The 15,299-nt window shown below is 35.2% G+C and overlaps 1 protein-coding gene across 1 annotated transcript; it reads left to right on the top strand.

The window, feature by feature from the left end:
* The first annotated feature begins 472 nt into the window (after positions 1 to 472).
* tmem38a (transmembrane protein 38A) lies at positions 473 to 10,022 on the top strand. The gene is made up of 6 exons (XM_048172406.1): positions 473 to 669; positions 3,758 to 3,914; positions 5,413 to 5,597; positions 5,725 to 5,812; positions 6,089 to 6,206; positions 9,342 to 10,022. The coding sequence occupies exons 1-6, from the start codon at positions 546 to 548 to the stop codon at positions 9,555 to 9,557; spliced, it is 888 nt and encodes a 295-aa protein (XP_048028363.1). The 5' UTR covers positions 473 to 545; the 3' UTR covers positions 9,558 to 10,022.
* The last annotated feature ends 5,277 nt before the right edge of the window (positions 10,023 to 15,299 follow it).

Below are 15,299 nucleotides of genomic sequence, written 5' to 3'. Positions count from 1 at the left end.
AAATCATTTCACCATGCTACTGAGTGATTCACAAACATGGCACTTAATAGAATATAATGGTATAACATGTCCAAAAGTATATAGGCTATTCAAAGAATAGCATCCATCTAGCTAGCCTGCTTTTGCTAGGAATTTCAGTTTAATCAATTTATCCTTTTAGCTTTGCAAATCATTTCGTTTGTCTCGTTTTGAGAAGGAATAGGTCTAGATTAAAGTCTATTGCTGGTTTAAGATTTATTTCAGCAGGGTAGGCAATAAAACGAGGTCGTGACGATGCAAATGAAACAATGACAATATTTATTTATTAAGTTAGTTTTACGATCGAACAGGTTTAATTGATAGGCGAGCGCATGTCGCGGTCATCCAATAAGTGGCAGTAGCCTACCACCTCGGCGTGAATAGCGTCCGTGTGTGTTGATTTCACCTCAATAGTGCGCCTGAGCTTGTGCTGTGTATTAATAGGCATCTGCATGTGAGTGGATCCTTTCACTCGTGCACACGGCGAGTCTCTTGAAGATCTGTTCATGTGGTAGGGTCAGAACATCATGGACGTGCTAGATGTCCTTAATCTGGGCGAATTTGCCCAGTATTTCTCGAAAATGGCGATGTTTCCAGTTTTTGATCTCGCTTATTATATCGTGTCAATACTCTACCTCAAATACGAACCAGGTAAGTGGAATTGTTATTTAGGGATAACAGTAGAATGTTGCACTACAGCTTTATTTGGGTCAAAATAAAATGACGGTTTTTAAAATAGATTCTTTGCATTTACGCGTGGATCAATATGGCATGGACTACAAATTAATCAACAGCGTTAAATATGAAACAATTCATTTTCAAATCATATGCTAATTATTGTTTTCAGTGAGTGTTATGTAATCTGTCTCAGGGTTCATTGTAACTCTGACATTGTTTTTGCAATAGAATGCAGAGCAGAGCAGTCCTGTTCTGCTCAATATTTTATCCACGTCTCTACGTCTCAATCAGGATTTTCATTATTTTTTTCGGGGGGTGTGAAGAGTTGTCTCACTCTTGAAGACCCTCCTCGAAACACGATAGAGTCCGTGCGCATTCCACTGCGAGTCTCACTGCAATAAATAGAAGCGCCCTAAATAGACAGCAGCAGAGGAGAGGACAAAACGAAGTCCAGTAAATTTGTTAAGCAAATTCATGTTGCTCAGGAACGTTTTACTACGACTCTGTAATTCCTACTATTCTCAATGAAGATTCTCTACCTGGGCACTTAAATGAAATAAGCAAAAACAGAATAAATTTCGAAAAGTTGAACAAGCAATAGCATTATGTATAGGCTATAAGCTAGTTTTTCCAATTTAAGTAACAGTTTTTGGTAGGTCTAAATAATCTTTCATTATGGTAATGAAAAGATGTTATGTCAAGAAGATTGAGCTTTTTGGCATTACAGTTATGAGAATGAATACATATATATATATATATATATATATATATATATATATATATATATATATATATATATATATATATATATATTTGCATTACAGATTTTAGGGTTTTTTTGCATTATGGTAATGAGAATGAGATTTTTCTCTAGAATATTATACTGTGAATTGGGGTAAACGTGCTTAACTGGTATTAATTTTGGGGTAACTTTTGACTAGTGCAGTTCACACATTAGTCGTCATCCAGTATTATAGTTTTAGATGAGATTTATTTTTCCATGCTTTAATATAATGAGCTGTCTGATGAAAACAAAGAAATAATTGATCACCAAAGCTTGCCATCACTTAATGGCATCAGGTTTTCAGATATACCAGTGCAAAGTTATAATAGAATATAACTCTCACCATTCACAAACTTGTGATACAAGCACATTGATGCTGAAGAATGTGATATATATATATCGACCACTTTGTCCAAACATTAGCCAGTTGCTAGCTGAAGCTCATCCTGTCAGCTGTTTGTGCGTGTTGGATATCGTGGTGTGAAACAGCCCTGCAGTTTGAGACGAACAAAAAGCTTTAGGCTTCTGTTTATTTTTAGGCCACATTTGAGAGGATCGTTTTTCATTCAAAATGCCTGTTGGATACGTAACTACCCAAGCTACACCTGTTCTGTAAGATGTGTTCATCCCTAGAGGTGTCAGAAATCATTTGGTAAACCTACCACTGCTTTAGAGAGTAATTTTTTTAATGTTACACTGTAAAAAATTATTGTCATTTTAATAGTAAAAGACTGTAGAAATTTAACTATAAAAATCTGTTAAAGGGATATTTCACCCCAAAATTTTGTCATCATTTACTCACCCTCAAGTTGTTCCAATTAAACCTGCATAAATTTCTTTCTTCAGCTGAACACAAAAGAAGATATTTTGAGGAATGTCGGTAACTGTGTGTTGATGGGCTCCATTGACTCCCATAGTATGGAGAAAAAAAAAGAAAGAAAGAAAGAAAAAAAAGTCAATGGGGCCCATCACCTGTTTGGTTACCGACATTCTTCTTTTGTGTTCAGCAGAAGATAGAAATTCATACAGGTTTGGAACAACTTGTTGAAGAAATGATGACAATTTTAATTTTTGGGCGAAAACTATCCCTTTAATTAATTAACAGTAAGTTTTCTGACTTTATACAGTGAAAATATGTAATAGACCTAATGGAACATTTCATTTAATATACAGTTAAATGAGTTTTTGGAAGTTAAAAAGAAAAAATCATCTTAAAATTTTCAGTGAAAAACTATAAATTGACATAGAAAAGCTCACATTGAAATGAATATATTTCTTCTTAGTTATTTCTCATGAGTTGTGTACATGGGGTATTATGTTACATCTTATGTTGTTGAATTAATATTTATTGCATTATTTTAGTGTCACTGTGCACCTTCTGTATATAAGGATTTAGCTCAGCTTGAAGAAAAGCTATACTTGTGATGAACTTTTACTTATCATGTGGCTTTCTCTTTTCCACCTAAGGTGGTTATCAGTATATATATATATATATATATATATATATAGTTTAAAAGCGAATTTTAGTAATTTGGTATTTTAACATTAATTAAACATTTTTACTGTAAATTTAAGCTATAGCTGAAAAACCTAACATGTTGCTACTGTATTTTTTATGGTTAAGTTCTGGTAACCACAGCTGTAAATTTGTTTCTGTAAATTTCACAGTGGGCTCCAAAAGTCCTCTGAAACACTAGGATATTACAGCATTTTAAATACAAAACCATGTATATTTAATATACATTATTAGATACTGTACACAATGAACTTAAGTTTATTCAAACCCGATGATCCATGTTATTCCAAATGAATTAGTTCTTTTTGTAAAAACAAATATTTCCTCATTATTTACTCACTTAAACATTTGTTGTTGTTTTTGGAATAGGTTGAACTTTTTAGTGCATTTACAGTACAATGAACAGGGTATGAGGACTTTCAGGCTGTAAAAAAACAAAATACTATCATAAAAGTAATTGAGATAAGTCAAATAATTTCAATGAATCAGTTAATGCGGTTTTTAGGTTCAACTGATCTAATCCAGTTCAGTGCAAGAGAATATTTTCACTGAATAATAATATAAATTTCTCACTTGGCAAAGAAGTCATACAGACCCCTTTTATGAAGTTACTTATTTTGTGTTGGAAGAACAAAATTAACATTTTTAAATTTTTAGATCTTTGGGGTTCACTATATATAAAAAATATATACACGTAAATAAATGTTAAGTGTTGAAATGTCAAAATGTGATTGTCATATGTAATGGTCTGTGTTGATCAGGTGCTGTGGAAGTGTCCCGTAGAAGCCCAGTGGCCTCATGGTTCTGTGCAATGCTCTACTGCTTTGGGAGCTACATACTAGCAGATATCATGCTTGGTGTGTCTCCCATCGACTACTTCCACAACAACAGTCACATCCTCCTGGCCTCAGCTGTGTGGTGAGGATCATTTAAATGGTTCAGTGATTGTACACTTTGCATATGACATTGAAGTTACCCAAAGATAATTCCAAGACCTTTAAGACAGACCTTGATATGCTTTTGCATGATGAACCAATTTATAACATGATAATAACTTGATTATAATGTCATAACTCATTGTAATAAGTTATCTTATCTTATGTATGCATATTTTTGAATTGCAGTAATGTTATATATAACAAAATAGTTATTGTCGCTGGAAATGTAACAAAAATAGTTAAAGTAAAAATAAAATTATTACTTTTTTTTTGGTTAGATTTCCAGCTAAAATACTTATTATTGATAGTTATGGTTTATTTGATAACACTTCAGTATAGGGAACACATATAAACTATTAATTACCAATTTCCCCCCAATAAACTCCTAATTTACTGCTTATTAATAGTTAGTACGGTAGTTGTTAAGTTTAGGTATTGGGTAGGATTATGAATGTAGAATATGGTCATGTAGAATAAGGCATTAATATGTGCTTAATAAGTACAAATAAATAGTCAATATTCATGTAATATTCATGCTAATAAGCAACTAGTTAAAAGACCCTAAAATATAGTGTTACCATTTTTTTTTTTAATAGCCATGTCTATTTTTAATAATCCAATGAATGAAATATCAGATTTGATATTAACTCTTAACTTTTCAAAGTGCTAATAGTACAGTTAAACAATAATATTACTAAGAGGAAAACTAATATTATAAAAAAAAAAAAATAGTTCTCACTGTACATTTCGATTTGATTAGACACATCTGAAGCCATTGTAAATAGCTAATATACCCATTTGTTAGCACACATCAGTTGTACTCTATATTAATGTGTAAGTTACTAACAATCTAAACAACTAAACTCCTTTGTTTTACATCCCTTAATAACAACTTTGTCCACATCTTGACATTGGATATGTCCCACTCTGTATTTCCATGTTTACTCCATGTTTCTTCATCGATGTGCAAATAAAGTAAAGCATTTCTGCAGACTAATAGCTGCGCAAATTTATCAAAATATATAGCAAAACATCGACCAACACATTTCTTCCATGACAAGGTATACACCATCATAGTCAAGTCAAGTCACCTTCATTTATATAGTGCTTTTTACAATGCAGATTGTGACAAAGCAGCTTTACAGTGATAACTGGTAAATAATTTTGGCTGCACAGCAGCTCTTAAAGAAAATGGTGTCATTGTTCAGCTTAAGTAAATTCAGTATTGATTCATTCCATTGTAAAAATCAATAGTTATTAATGTAGTTCGCATACAATGGTGTCAATGCCGGCAGATCAAAAACATTGCTGAATATCAAGTGTCCCCAACTAAGCAAAGGCGACAGCGGCAAGGAACCCAAAGGCAGCTACCATACTACCCAACCTTTATGAAATCCTCTTACCTACATGTGAAACTGTAAACAACAGTTCTTGTGGGAATATCTATTTATACAATTTTTTTCCCTCTCTTTTTCCAGGTATTTGATTTTCTTCTGCCCTCTTAACCTGTTTTACAAATGTGTGGCATTTATGCCTGTGAAACTCGTGCTAGTGGCCTTGAAAGAAGTGGTCCGGACCCGTAAGATAGCTGCTGGAGTCCATCATGCTCACCATGCGTATCACCATGGCTGGCTGATCATGGTCATTACTGGTTATGTCAAGGGTAAATATCTTATATATCCAGAGGGATTTATTTTTGGGGGTCATGTAACACTTCCATAAGACCCTTTAAAAACTCTTGCTTGGGAGATCTGTGCCGCTCTGCTGATTGTCTCTGTTAATACTCACAGGGTCTGGGGTCGCTCTAATGTCCAATTTCGAGCAGCTGTTGCGAGGAGTCTGGAAGCCAGAGACCAATGAAGTTCTCAACATGTCATTGTGAGTGGTCTGTTCACTGGTGAAAACCTTTAGTGGTAAACAAAACAGATTTTTTGGAAAGTCATCTCTTTCTACTGATATGCTATAGTGACCATATCTGTTTAAATTAAATTCTGTTTAAAAAAACAAAACACCATAAAGTAGCATAAAGGTAGTCCATATGACCCATGCCTTTCATTCCATCATTCCAAGCCATAAAATTATGAGAAAGAGCTGTTCATGTTTTAAACGAAGGAATGATATAAATGTGTAGAATGTGATTCTTGTATTTCTCAGCCCTACCAAGGCCAGTCTGTATGGAGCCATTCTGTTCACACTTCAGGAGGCTCACTTGCTCCCTGTGTCAAAGAGCACGCTCATCTGCCTCTTCACACTCTTCATGGCCACATCCAAGGTAATATTCAGCCTTTAAGAGAAATTCATTCAATGAAATATAACACTGTCAATACCTGCACAGCTCACTCAATGCGGTTAATTAGAACCAATAATGTAAATGTCAGTAAATACAACTGTTATTCAGTATATATACTGTATGCTATTGAAATCCATCTTCTAAAAAAGGAATTAAGAAAAGTAACACTTTTTAAGTTCTCTGAACCACTGTCTTTGTTTATTATTTTTTTAAAAATAATAAAATAATTTAAAGAATCTTGTTGTAGCTCTTTGCCATACAATGAGGAAAATATATATTTTTTTCTTTTTATTTATTGATTTTCACTTATTAACAAACAGAAACAAACCATAACGCCCTCGAGCTCAAGTGAGGGGAAAAAAAAAAAAAATACATATCAAAACATAGCAATATACATCATGTACTGCTCAGAGACGCAAAGGTTGAGGATCCAAATGCAGTAATTTATTAGGGTAATCCAGAATCGTAATCCATTAACAGGCAATAGCCCAAGAACACAGGCAATAAGTCAAGAACACAGGCAAACCATCCAAACATAAAGCATGTTCAAAGGGGCACAGGCAGAAACAGAGAAATCCAAGAATAATGGGCAAAAGATTAAAAAACAAACAAACAAACAAAAAAAACCCCAAAAAAACAAGATACATGAAACCAGGATAATGCTCAGAATTGCAGTGTGACACTAGGCAATACTTCACAAAGAATGACTGGATAAACCAGGTATATATAGATAATTAATAAGGATAATGACACACAGGTGGAATAAATCAAACAATTATGAGTCCAGGAAATGGGTTATGGGAAGTGTAGTTCATGACGGTAAAGCCAAGGAGACAGGAGGAGTGCCCTCTAGTGGAAATCAAGGGCACTCCAGCTGATGGATATAATACAGCCCCCCGAAAAGGAGAGGCTTCCAGACACTCCAAACACAACCATAGGTCCAGGAGGGAGGTGGTGTGGAGGCAGACCAAGGGGAGGGATGGAGGGCCAGGTCCGTGGAGTGAAAGTAGGACTAGGGACTTAAGTGGATCAAGGAGACAGGGCGGAGCTGGCAGGACTGGTGGCCAGGGAAGAGCCAACTGGGCAGGTGACAAGGGCGGAGCTGATTAGAATGAAGAACAACTTAGCGGAGCTAGAGACCACCATGGTGGAGCAGATGACGACCACAGCAGGGTAGATGGTACTGATGACCACCACGGCGGAGCTGGCAGGGCTGAAGACCATGGTGTAGCCGAGGACCTGAAGACCACGGTGTAGCCGAGGACCTCCAAGAAATAGCTGGTGGGGCTGAAGTCCACCACAGCAGAGCGGACAGGTCTGAAGATCCCCATGGCAGAGCAGAAGACCACCACAGCAGAGCAGATGGTTCTGAAGATCCCCACAGTGGAGCAGAAGACCACCACAACAGATCAGGCAGAACTGGAACACAGAGCAATAGAGAGGTTATGGTTGGCCTCAAGGCCCTGTCAAAATAGGCAGAGGAGTTCTGTTATTGCCTCAGTGGAACAGGAAGTTCATGGACTGGAAGTTCATTGATTAACTACATGGATGTGTCAGGGCAGACAAGAAGCTCAGGGAGTAAAATTGACAGTGGAAACACCTCTGACATCCCCTGACTAGCTACCACTACAAAGATGCCAGCTGCTCGCACCGACACCAGCTATGTGTCCGTCAAACTGGAAGCCAGTCTCAAATGCCTAGGGAACCACCTTGGTAGATTCAGATGCAGCGTTCACGAACGGTTGGAAACTCTGGCGTGGCGTCCATGACGGCTGGAGACTTTGGCGTTGCATCCATGATGGCTAGAGACTCTGGCATGGTGGACATGATGGCTGGAGATTCTGGTGTGGTGGACATGATGGCTGGAGACTCTGGTGTTGCGGACATGACGGCTGGAGAATTTGCTCTCCATGGCGAGACTCTGGCATGGTGGACATGACGGCTGGAGGCTCTGGCGTGGTGGCCATGATGCTGGAGCTGCTCAGCTGCAATCAAGATCTATATAATGTGCCAAAGTCCAGTGAGAATCATGCAAGTGCATGAGCGAACTGAGCGGCTCAGATAGCCCCCCTTGAAAAAATACCATAAGGCATACTGAGTCCAACGAAGGTTAGATGTGCCAGTTTGAAAAAGTCTTTAACGTAGTCCTCGATTGGTCGATCTCCCTGTCGGAGATGCATAATTCTCATTGCTGGATCCATAGTGGGCGAAGTCTTCTGTCACGCACTGCTCAGAGATGCAAAGGTTGAGGATCCAAATGCAGTAGTTTATTAGGGTAATCCAGAATCATAATCCATACACAGGCAATAGGTCACATGCAAGCCATCCAAACATAAAACACGGTCAAAGGGGCACAGACAGAAACAGAGAATGATTGAATATTATGTAGACAGAGTTAACAAGGGTAATGGCACACAGATAGAAGAGAGGAGTGCCCTCTAGTGGAAATCAAGGGCACTCCAGCTGGTCGATGTAACAATATACAAATAAGAAAAAAAAAATGAAACAAAATAAAAGTAAAATACAATGAAAATAATAATAATAAAAACAGTAATGTTAAATCAAACAACCCTGAGCCAAACATTACAGAGGCAGAGTATAATGATGAGAATATTTTCAGCAAATAATGTGTATTTTTTAATCAAAATTACATATAATCTGTTCCTCACTCGTCATGTACAAGCTTGAAATTACATAATTATGAGCAAATAATGACAACATTATGCCTTTGATATATGTTTTTTAGATTTACAAACATCATATATGCAAAATATTTGCTCCAACTTCCAACCCTACATATTCTATTCCAAACTAGAACTTTGGAATGCAGCAAATTTTGCATTAGCTTGCCTTCCCTGTCTTCGAATGCATATGAAATGAAGTCAGCGGAACAAAAAGTTTGTCCGTCCCTTAACACATACCCTAGTGTACGCATACCAAAAATGAAGTATACTTTGTGCTCTGGCAACCAAATCACAACCCCCATTATGTCTTTAACTTTTTGCTCAGGCAAGCACCACTAACATTTTATTGAGAAAATGTAGTAAATCTCAATAACTGAGACATTTCTACTGTCATTAGACAAGAACATTTACTATTGTTTTATTAATTATACAGGTGTTTATGACGGCCCAACACTCTCACGGATCGCCGTTCGCCCTCATTGAGTCCTGGGTGTGCCACTTGCTATTCGGCTCCCCCCTTGGTATTGAAGATGCCCATGATCACCATCACTCTGCACCAGCCGCAGCTGCTGCTCCTCTGTCTCCCGCCAAAACCAAGGAGGAACTGAGTGAAGGAACCCGCAAGAGGAAGTCGAAGAAAGCCGAGTAGAGTTACAACACAAAATCATCAACCCAACGTGTGATATGACAGAGCTGCCCAACTCTGCTTGAGAACGGAGGGAATTTGATATTAAACCAATGCAAGTTTCTCTTTCAATGGTGCTTTTAATGACAGACATGCCACATAGTGACTCTGTAAATAGCTTCCCCCTCTTTGCCAACATCTGTCTTTATTTATTTTTCGTAATGTTTTCCATCATTGAAGCCCCATTTACACTATGCATCTGATGATGTGCAGTTTGTCAAGAACAGATGAATGAATGAAAGGCAGTGAGATGAGTTTTTTGAGTTCAGACTTCACTGAAGGGTCTGTCCAAATAACTTGATGAGACTCGTAGTCCACCGTTGGTTGACCCCACTTTCCACAGCACACTGCTGCTTTTTACATCTAGTGGCACTGAAAATATATATATTTTCAAGAAATAAAATAAAATAAATTATTTTTCAGCCAAAAGCACATGTTGTTTCAAATTCTTCCAAATGTTTCTGCTGCTGCATTTTAAATATTTTTGGGTTTACATGACCTAAAGTCCCCCTGTAGTCAATAATTGTATCCATTATAACTCATCTTTGATCACCAAAATGACATATTTAAAAGTTTTTTCCTGTGAAAAAAAATCCTTCATGCCTTAAAATATTTTTCATGTAACTCTAAACACTTGCTTCATTTAGTATATGTGGATTCATTAATATGCAAATTAGCCCCACCTCCACTCACTCACACCAGCTCAGATTACCCGATCCACTCAACTTTACTGTAGTAAACGCTGAACAATGGCAAGGAATGGCAATGTTTTAATTCAGTCATATATGTTTGAACCAGAAACTAATTCAGAAGAAATGGAAGAATAAATTATACAGGGTCAACTATAAAGTCGATGTATCAGAATGGTGATGCATTTTATGTATATCTGTCGGACACATAACGGTAATTAATATGATTAGTCCTTTGCTTGACTACGTTATCAAACAGCTAATATTGTGTTGTTAATGTTACACAAACCATATTCCTGTTTGCCATCTCAGAGTCAGACAGCTGCCTTTTAAAAATTAGCATCCTTAGAAACACTTTGAACAACTTAGAACATTAGTGGAGAAAGGCATATAGTTCATCATAACATCGTAATATATATCATTTACATAATTCACCCTATATTGCTGAATGTATATGATTTTTTCATATCAACAGAAAAATATTCTGGGATAACCTGGTCATTTTTGAGACCTCCCTTCTTCAGAGCGTAGTTAATGATATGCTAAAGCCTGCCAGAACATTAATGTTATTGGTTACAAGGTAGTTTGTGACGTAAGATACACCAGTGATTTCAAACTTGCGTTTTTGAGACTGTCTTTGGTTCACTGCAGTTTTAAGGAGAAAATACTGAGCAATGGTGTTGACTTAAGAATTTGCACATGGTTTGTCTTAAAGCATATTAAAAACACCACAAAGACATATAGACAACATTAAAAATCTAAACATTAAAATTTGAAATCCATGGTTAAATCCGAACTGTGAAGTGGTCAAATAACTGCCTTGATGTCTGCAAGCCAATTGCATGACAAGTGAGAGAGTTTTGAGGATGCAGACAAATAAATGAGCATCTTTTTGTTGACCATTTCAGAATTTAGTTTTTAACACATCAAACATAATGTATCATTTTTACAAAAACCGATCTATTTTGTCAAGTTTATTTTAATGATGAAATTATTAGAATGATTTTCATGACATTTAATGGGTAGGCCTAGTTAAATAGGTTTCTTTCATATCCTCAAACTGTTTTTTAATTATCATCAACATAACCATCATTTCTGAGAGAGTATTTTTGGTCATTACTCATTACCACTAATTATTTTAACATTTATATACTTGTTTGTAAATGCTGTTGAAATTGAACAAATTGAAAATGAATAAAAATAAAATTGTGAATATTAAGGTTTAAATAGATTTGTGTGTAGTTGGAAAAAAAAAAAAAAAAAAAAAGCTGGAAAAATAAAATTCAAAGATGCCTGAAATTACAGTTATCACATATGACTTGATAATTAAACATTTGTTCATAAATTTTGAAGCTATAAGCACTAATATTGACTTTTATTGTCACAGCCTAGTTCTCCAGTTTTTTTGTTTTTGTTTTGTTTTTTCTGAGTGAATGGTAAGCTCACACAATATATATATATATATATATATATATATATATATATATATATATATATATATATATATATATATATATAGGCCTACTGGTCAAAAGTTTGGAAACATTACTATTTTTAATGTTTTTGAAATAAGTCTCTTCTGCTCATCAAGCCTGCATTTATTTGATAAAAAAAAATACAGAAAAAACAGTAATACTGAGAAATATTATTACAATTTAAAATAATTATTTTCTATTTTAATATACTTTAAAATATAATTTATTACTGTGATGCAAAGCTGAAATTTCATCAGCCATTACTCCAGTGTCACATGATCTCAGAAATCATTCTAATATGCTGATTTATTATCAATGTTGAATGAAAACAGTTGCTTAATATATATTTTTTTAATAACTTGTGATACTTTTTTTTCAGGATTCTTTGATGAATAAAACATTAAAAAATTAACAGTATTTATTTAAGATAGAAATCTTTTCAACATTTCAAAACCTTTCAAAAGTTTGTGGTCAGTAATTTTTTTCTTTCTTTTTTTTGGGGGGGGGGGGGTGTAAATACTTTTATTCAGCATGGATGTGTTAAATTGATAAGCTAAGACTTATATTGTTATAAAGATTTCTATTTTGAATAAATGCTATTCTTTTTATCTTTGTATCTTTCTTTATTGAATCCCTCTATTGAAGCCCTCAGTTACATAAAATTGACCATTTCTTGCCATTGTTACGTCTAAAGACGTATTCATTGTGTTGTAATGGGTGTGTGTGTTGGATTTGGTTGTTTGCTTTTTCTCTCTCTCCTGTTCTTTTCCCCTCTCGTTATGAGACAGGTGTTCCAATCAGATGGGTTCAGTCCGGTCGTGGGTGATTGGATGTTGACGAGAAGGAGTGAGGATATCCCTGCGTCCCAATGCCCGTACTATCCATCCTAAATAGTATGTGAGATTAAAATAAGTGTGTCCCAAAGCATAGTATGTTGAAAAGAGTATGCCAAAAGTCCCCGGATGGTCTACTATTTCCGGTTGATTTTCGAAGTGTGGATCCGTGCACACTATAAAGGCTAATATTGCCCACAACCCATTGCGCGTTGGACGAGGATTCAGTTCAGAACTACAAACACGAGTAAAAAGTGTTAAAAAACTACAAAACATGGCGGATATGCGCGATCGACGCTGAGAGGTTTGAGAGACTAATAATCGGTTCAAATTGATAGAAAATATTTATTTATTGTCATCTGTGTTATTTTTTATCTGTAAATACCAATTTATAAAGATCCGATTGGCCTTTAACATTTAAATGCATAATTATGGATTAATAGGAGAGTTCTCCACATGAAAGACCCTCGACTGCAGATCAACGTACTGCATTTCTCTCCGATACGGTAGGAAATTAGCTAAATGAAATGTGGAGGATGTAAGATGATTGACAGGTCAGTTTACGGTGACAGGATGCGACCGATGCGACAGAGAGCAAAGAGGCGATTGTATGACGTGATAGTATGTCCCAAAGCTTGTCTACTATTTTGCTACACACTCAAAAGTAAGTACTTTTTGTTCACAGAAAGAGTACATACTTTTAGGGCGTAGTATAAGTAGGCGAATTGGGACGCAGCATCTAAGACGTGGTGGAATACTGGAGAAGAGAGAGAGACTTCCTTTCATCGGGGCAAATACTTCCTCCCGTGGCCCAGACTCATTTGTTGTTGTATTTCTTATATATTGTGTGTGAGTGAGTGAACTCAGCATTACAACTTAGGGGTGCTCTTTAACAGAGAGAGAGTTGACGTTGTTTAATATTCTTTGATTTTGTTTGTTTTACATTGCCTATGTTTGTTAACGTCTTATGTCTTTTTTTCTTTAAGGGAATGTAGGGGGAGGGTGCCATTTTTGTTTGTATTTCTATCTTTTTCTCTTGGTTATGGCCAGGGAGGGAGAGAGGGAAGATTTATGTATTTTATTTGTGCGTTATCTTTGTCCAGGTAAGTTAGAAAATTATTGGGTTAGTTAGTTTGGGTTTTGTTTGTTATGTTGGCCTAGCCCTCCCCTGAAGTTTTGTTCCCAATTCCTTTGTTAACGTTCTGAGATTCTTTCAATTAAAAAAGAACTAATTTGAACTGGTGTTTGTGTTGATTCTGGGACGGGAGGTTGGATTGCCCTGGTTCTCTCTCCAAGACTTTTTTTTTCCTTAGTTATTTTTATTTATTTTCTTATCTTGTTACTGGCTCCCCACCCCTAGACGGGTAGTTATGTAACACCATGCACATTCAAGGCTATTGATCATATTGACATATGTAATAATAAATCATTCATAATATTTCATACACTACCATTCAAAAGTTTGGGGTCAGTAAGATTTTTTTAATGTTTTAAAAGAAGTATCTTCTGCTCACCAAGCCTGCATTTATTTGATTAAAAATACAAACAAAAACAAATATTATTCCAATTTAAAACAGCTGTTTTCTATGTCAGTATACAGTAAAGTGTAATTTATTCCTGTGATCAAAGCTGAATTTTCAGCATCATTCAGTCTTCAGTGTCACATGATCCTTCAGAAATCAATCTAATATGATGATTTGATGCTCAAGAAACATTCATTATTATTATCAATGTTGAAAACAGTTGAGTACAATTTTTTTTCAAAATTCTTTAATGAATAGAAAGCTCAAAAGAACAGCATTTATTTAAAATAGAATATTTTCTAACATTATAATTGTCTTTACTGTAACTTTTGATCAGTTTAACTCATCCTTGATGAATAAAAGTATTGATTAATTTTATTTCTATCCCCCCAAAATAAAATTAAAATTCTTACTGACCCCAAACTTTTGAACGTTAGTGTTTAATGTTACAAAAGATTTAGATTTCAGACAAATGCTGTTCTTTTGAACTTTCTATTCATCATAGCATCATGAAATAAAAATGTAAATAACCGTTTTCAACATTGATAATAATCATAAATGTTTCTTGAGCATCAAATCATATTAGATTGATTTCTGAAGGATCATGTGACACTGAAGACTGGAGTAATGATGCTGAAAATTCAGCCTGGATCACAGGAATAAATTACACTTTACTATATATTGACATAGAAAACAGCTTTTTTAAATTGGAATAATATTTCACAATATTACTGTTTTTGTTTGTATTTTTAATAAAATAAATGCAAGCTTGGTGAGCAGAAGATACTTCTTTTAAAACATTAAAAAATCTTACTGACCCCAAACTTTTGAAGTGTATGTTTTTAAGGACTGTTACTTTTTATGAAAAGTAATAGGTTACATTACTTTTACGTTATTTTTCTCACCTGGGCTGTACAGTACAGTAGAGGGCTCAGCTCAAAAAAACCTTTCAGCTGTGATGTCATTCTGGATTAAAAAAGGATCCAGGAGAAGAAAATTCAACACTCTCATTTGTAAATCTAATCTAAAGTAATTTTTGCTTATTAGTAAGGTTGAATTAGATCATTGAAGGTCAGCAGCAAAGACATCAAATAGGACATAAAGTATATTTGTGCAATTTAATATAGTTAATTATTACAGGAGTAAAATTTGCATATTACATGTTCAATCAGCATTTGTTAGCGTA

Source organism: Megalobrama amblycephala, linkage group LG21 (genome assembly GCF_018812025.1).
Source record: "Megalobrama amblycephala isolate DHTTF-2021 linkage group LG21, ASM1881202v1, whole genome shotgun sequence".
Taxonomy (NCBI): domain Eukaryota; kingdom Metazoa; phylum Chordata; class Actinopteri; order Cypriniformes; family Xenocyprididae; genus Megalobrama; species Megalobrama amblycephala.
This window is presented reverse-complemented; position numbering and strand designations above follow the sequence as displayed.